General features: G+C 37.6%; 1 protein-coding gene across 1 annotated transcript; it reads right to left on the minus strand.

The window, feature by feature from the left end:
* Window positions 1-2,369: 2,369 nt before the first annotated feature.
* Window positions 2,370-3,317, minus strand: LOC110542028 (vomeronasal type-1 receptor 3-like). Its single transcript, XM_021628689.1, has one exon. It carries the CDS (start codon window positions 3,315-3,317, stop codon window positions 2,370-2,372), a length of 948 nt encoding a protein of 315 aa, XP_021484364.1.
* Between the last annotated feature and the right edge of the window lie 2,441 nt (window positions 3,318-5,758).

Here is a 5,758-nt window from a genome sequence, read left to right on the forward strand (position 1 = left end):
TCCTCCTCTGTAGCCGAACAAGGCTGCTCCTCCCTCCCGGTGGGGGCAGGGGGGAGGTCAAAGAGCCAGCCACTGAGTTCATGTCAGAAATATTCCCTGTTCCCCTTACAAGGGTACCCACTTGGATGCTGAGTTACCATGGGCTACATTCAAGGAGGGGTTCTAGGTTATATTCATACATGGTTCTTGGTTAGAGATACAGTCTCCTAAAAGCCCCCTGTGCCCTGATATATTTGGTCCTTGTGGAGCTCCTGTCCTCTCCAGGTCATACTAACTCCCCCTTCTTTCATATGATTCCCTGCACCCTGCAGAAGGTTTGGTTATGAGTCTCAGCATCTGCTTTGATACACTGCTAGGTAGAGTCTTTCAGAGGCCCTCTGTGGTAGACTCCTGTGCTGTTACTTGTTTTCTCCTACTTCCAGTGTCCATCCCATTTGTCTTTCTTAGTGAGGATTGTATAAGATAGGTTAAACATACTAAAATTTGCACACCTAAATAAGATAAACAAGAAAGATGACCCGAGGCAAGATGATCAATTTTCCTTGAGTTTTAGGGGCTGGGGCTGTATTGTTGACACAGTCATTGGGACTGGTTTTACTACTCTATATTGTGTTTGGTTGCTGTTTTCTGTAATGGTCTCTGTCTATTGAAAAGGTTTGTTTTCTTGACGTAGAGTGAAGACAACACTTTAGAAGGCCTTGACATTACACAAAGATCTACAGGCAACTAAGGCAAGAGACATGGTCGTCCCCAGGGAAAAGCATATCAACTGATCACAATTGATAATTAAATACAAATAGTCATCCCTGAATACATACATACAATTCAATTAATAAAGACTGAGCAGGTAATATTTGTGGATTTAGGATCCTTGTTCCCCACATAAATAACAAGAATTAATTTAAAAAGATGCCATGAATTTGAAAGAGAGCAAAAAGAGGAATACACTTTAAGGTCTGGAGGGAGGAAAAGGAAGGCGAAATACTATAATTATATCAAATTTAAAAATAAAAATAATTCAAAACATACTAAAATAGGGAAAAAATTATAAATGACTCAAAGTCAGCTGTATTACAAGGACAGCCACTGGAAAACTGCCAGTTACACCACCGAAGAGTCCCACCCACATCAGTATTTGAGGTAGTGGACAATTAAGTTGGGAAAACTTATTTGTTCAGTGGTTGAAAGATCTTCCTTATACTCCAAACAAGGACCATGCATGGAGCTAGTCTAGAATCCCTGCACAGATGTAGCCTATGGCAGCTCAGTGTCCAACAGGCTTTCCTAGTAATGGGACCAGGACTGTCTCTGACATGAACTCAATGGCTAGCTCTTTGATCACCTCCCCATGATGTGGGAGCAGCTTTACCAGGCCACAGAGGAAGACAATGCATCCAGTCCTGATGAGACCTGATAGACTAGGGTCAGGTGGAAAGGGAGGAGGACCTCCCCTATCAGTGCACTGGAGCAGGGGCATAGGAGAAGAAGAGGGATGATGGGTAGGAATGGAAGGAAATGAAGGAGGGGACTAGAGCTGAGATACAAAGTGAATAAACTGTAATTAACAAAAAATTTACAAAAAAGATAAAAAACAACAGAAAAACAAAACTACTTCTGTTTTGATTAAAGTCATTTGTAATCAGCACAAAAGTTGTTAATGCAGATAAATGTGGAATGCTATTTTTAAATGGAATTTTTAATTTTTTACATTAATTACATTTTATTTGCTTTGTATACCAGCTGTAGCCCTTTCCACATTCCCTCCCAATCCCAACCATCATGCCTCATCTCCTCCCATGGCCCTTTCCAAGTTTTCTGTGCACTAGTTTGCATTTTTAGGAAAAAAAAAAGAGAAACTTTTGCTCTTCTTTGCTCTCCTTCTTAATGTTAAAACAACAGTGTTTGGTCATTATTATAATTATTATTTTTGTAAATAATTACTTGATCTCCTTAAACACAGTACAATAACAGTGTATAGATCTTTCAAAAAAATGGTGTTCCTAAAAACAAAACACTCCATAAAAAACATGAACCAAGCTCCAAATGCTATTTACATTTTTATTAGAAGTATTTTTATAGCAAAAAATCAAGAAAGAAGCTATTTTTCAAGTGCTTAAAATTCAATTTGTCTACATTGTCATAATATGAGTGGGTAATAAATGTTCAAATTATCAAAATTATGTACATGAAGTCATATTCAAGAAAAATGTTAACTATCTGATATTTAGTAGTGTACAGATTATCAGAATTATGACAAAGGCCCTATCAGGTATTCAAGGTACACATTCAAATTCTTTATCCCATGGAAATACCTCTGTCAGTCAGTATATTATATAATCTCATAAGGATGAGAAATTTGGGGTTTCAATTCAGCCACGGAGTGCACTTTGAAAACAGGTCATTCTCAATACAGAAAAGGAAGAAGTGAATTGCAAAATAATTTTATTATTCCTCATTAGTAAGAAAGGGCAGATGGTTGAGTAGCATGTTGATAAAATTGCATTAATTCCCTCCAACCTTGGAATTTTTGTTTGTGCATAAAATCCATAAAGGGTGATGGAGTTGTTCAACCAATAAAGGAACACAAAGCAGGTCACCAGAAACAGGATATGGTAAGTGGCTTTGCTTTCAGGAGATGGCTGGGAGGAGAGGCTTAGGCTGTGGAGGTGCTGGGCTCTCTTGTGGTGTCTGTAGAGGAAAGTTACCTTGTAGAGGCTGGCCCAAGTCATGATGGCCACAAAGAAGAGATCGTGAATGAATATGACACTCAAAAATAGCCCTGAATTGTGGTTCCCAAAGTTCTTGTTTTGACAGTAAGCATGCACATATCCATTGCCAGCATGAGAAGAATTGGTTTTGGCTATTATCACTTTAATCACACTTCCATAGATGAGCAGGTTAATGAGCCAGGAGCAAAGTAAGGAAGAAAAAGCCCATGTAGAGAGTTTAGGCTTAAGCGATGCCCACTTAGAATTACTAGGAATGATGGTGATGACTTGAAATGTACTTACAACACAGGTGGTACAGATGGACAGACCCCGGAAGACTCTGGTATAAAACAAAACTGCCTTACAGCCAATATCATCCAGAAAATTGGGTACTCCAAAGGATGCCATGATATCTGGTATTAATGTAAATATGATCAACAACAAATTGACCATTGTCAGGTGCATGAAAACTGAATCTATCAACTTCATAAAATGAGGCTTAAAGAAGTAACTATATAAATATAATATGAACAGTGATGAGTTCCCTATGACACCAATGCATAACTGTGATATGAGAAAGATCCCCAAGATGCTCTCACTTGGAACCATGATAGATGCTAACATGTATCAGACTTGTTACATTTAGAGTGACAAATAAATGGACTGTATTATAAAACTATTTTTGAAGTGGTGTCTCTGGGAAAATACACTGACTGACAGCTCAGCAGCACAGAGAGGTAATGAATACTGACAAACAGACATATTGAAAAAATGAAAGAAAAGAGGAACTGAATATGCAGATATAAAGTGTAGATAAATTTAAAATAAACATTATAATCTTTAATTGTATTCATGTGTGAAATCCTCAAGAAGAGAAAAACTAGAGTAAAAACTTAAACCATAACAGACACACAGATGATTTCCTAAAACAGACTAATAAGATATCCAGTTGTATAAAATGCATTTAAATAATTGAAAATAACAATCACACCTTAAATTCAATCATATTCACAGTCTACAAAATACAGTTCACAAGCATGATTTGAAACAGGCTATTTGAACTTTACTGAGAGCAAAACTGGAATTGTTTCTTTTTTTCTCTGAATGAAACTATCAGCATGTTGACATATACAAGGAAGAATGAAAAATTCCACATTCTAGCTAAGAGGTAAAAGATTCACCGATTTACACCAATGCAAACACATCATGTACAATCAAGAGGACAACGATCCCTTGCACTAGTGATGATCAGCACACAGCTGGAATGCCAAAATTAACATCAGAAAAATGAGTCTTTAGAGCACTGCGCACACTATATGAGAATCAACTCTAATCAAGATGCAGAAAGATTCAAAAATTTTAAAAATGTAAGAACAATTTCAAACAAGTAGTAAAAATTTCACATTAACTAAACTATATTTCACAAAAGAAATGTTAAAGGAGCACAACTCTTTTTTTTTTTTTTTTTTTTTTTTTTGAGACAGGTTTTCACTATGTATGTTGCTCTGGCTGTCCTGGAATTCACAGTGTAGATGAGGCTGTCCTCAAACTCATAGAGATCTGCCCACCTCTGCCTTCCAAGTACTAGAAGTAAAGACATGCACCACCATGCCCTCCTTGATGGAAAACCTTAACAAAGTCTTATTTCATTTCAGCAGGTCAACAGATTAAGGAAAAAACAGATATTAAATAATTGAGCCGGAGAACTGAAGCCATCAGTGTAACAAGACTACACACCACATGATGATGCAGAAATTGACATCAGGCAAATATGAATTAAAAAGTAAATGTAACTATATAATCAACATCAAAGAAAGGATCATCAATGGTCTAGTTTGCTCATAGACAAAATCTTAAGTCAGTAATGTTGTGTTATAAAGAAACATAGCAAGGCTGAAAGATGACTCTGAGAATAAACTGTTTGTCGTGCAAGCATCAGAAAGTGAGTGAAGATACCACACGCCAATATAGAAAATGATGTGGTGGGCTGGGCAGGGTGGTGACAGGTGGATCCCCGAAGCTCTCTGAACAGCTAGTCTAGCCAGCTGATGTACTCCAGGTTGAGTGAGAGATCCTGTCTCAAAATATTAGGGGAAGATACACAAAGATACATGATAACAGTGTGTATATATTCTACACACACATGAACAATATAGCACAGTCACATACATGCATACACCTCACACAAAAGTCAAAATACTCCCAATTCCCATCATGTTAAAATTAAATGAATTTTCTACAGTGTGTTTCCTGTAGAAATGTTTGTGGAGAATAGATAAAGATCATGAACTCAATGGCTGGCTCTTTGACAACCCCCCCCCCCAGGGAGGAACAGCCTTGATAGGCCACAGAGAAGGACATTGCAACTAGTCCTGATGAGAGCTGACCTGCTAAACTAAGGAGAGATGGAAGGGGAGGAGGTCCTCTCCTCTTGGTGGACTTAGAGAGGGGCAGGAAGGAGATGAGAGAGGGAAGGTGGGATTGGGAGGGAAGGAGGGAGGGGCTACACCTGGGATACAAAGCAAATAAACTGTAATTAAGATAAAAAAATAAAAGTTAATTAAAAATTAAAAAAATTAAAAAAAGAGTAGATAAGAGATGTGAGGAAACAATGGCATTGTATTTAAAGGGAAATTTAAAATAAAATCTAAAATAAAGGAGTTGACTATATAGAAGAAGAATAACAGCAAGCAGCAGAAATATGCAGTAAAATTCAAACCCAGGCCACACCCTCACAGAGAATAACACTCCTCTGTGAGACTGCACTCTGCTCCTGAAGGAAAAGCACAGCACCATGGTTAAATGTATCTGAGAAAGGGCAAATACTTGTTGAAAGATTACATTATTACTACAGAGGCCAATAAGGGGCTTTAAGAGAAATGTGGAAAGTTCTATAAGTTGTAACAGTCCTCAAATGAATTTAGATTTGTAAAAAGTTGCAAATGAACATTGTTCTAGAGACACTGAATCACTGACTAGAGAAGATGCAAAATTACAACAAAGGAAAATGGGGGCTTGAGATGGCTCAGTGAAAAGAGCACTGGCTGGTG

The sequence above is a fragment of the Meriones unguiculatus genome, chromosome 1, assembly GCF_030254825.1.
Source record: "Meriones unguiculatus strain TT.TT164.6M chromosome 1, Bangor_MerUng_6.1, whole genome shotgun sequence".
Taxonomy (NCBI): Eukaryota; Metazoa; Chordata; class Mammalia; order Rodentia; family Muridae; genus Meriones; species Meriones unguiculatus.

Bases quoted from the DNA above. Each gene is read 5' to 3' on its own strand.
- LOC110542028 (XM_021628689.1), bottom strand. From the start codon at position 3,317: ATGGTTCCAAGTGAGAGCATCTTGGGGATCTTTCTCATATCACAGTTA.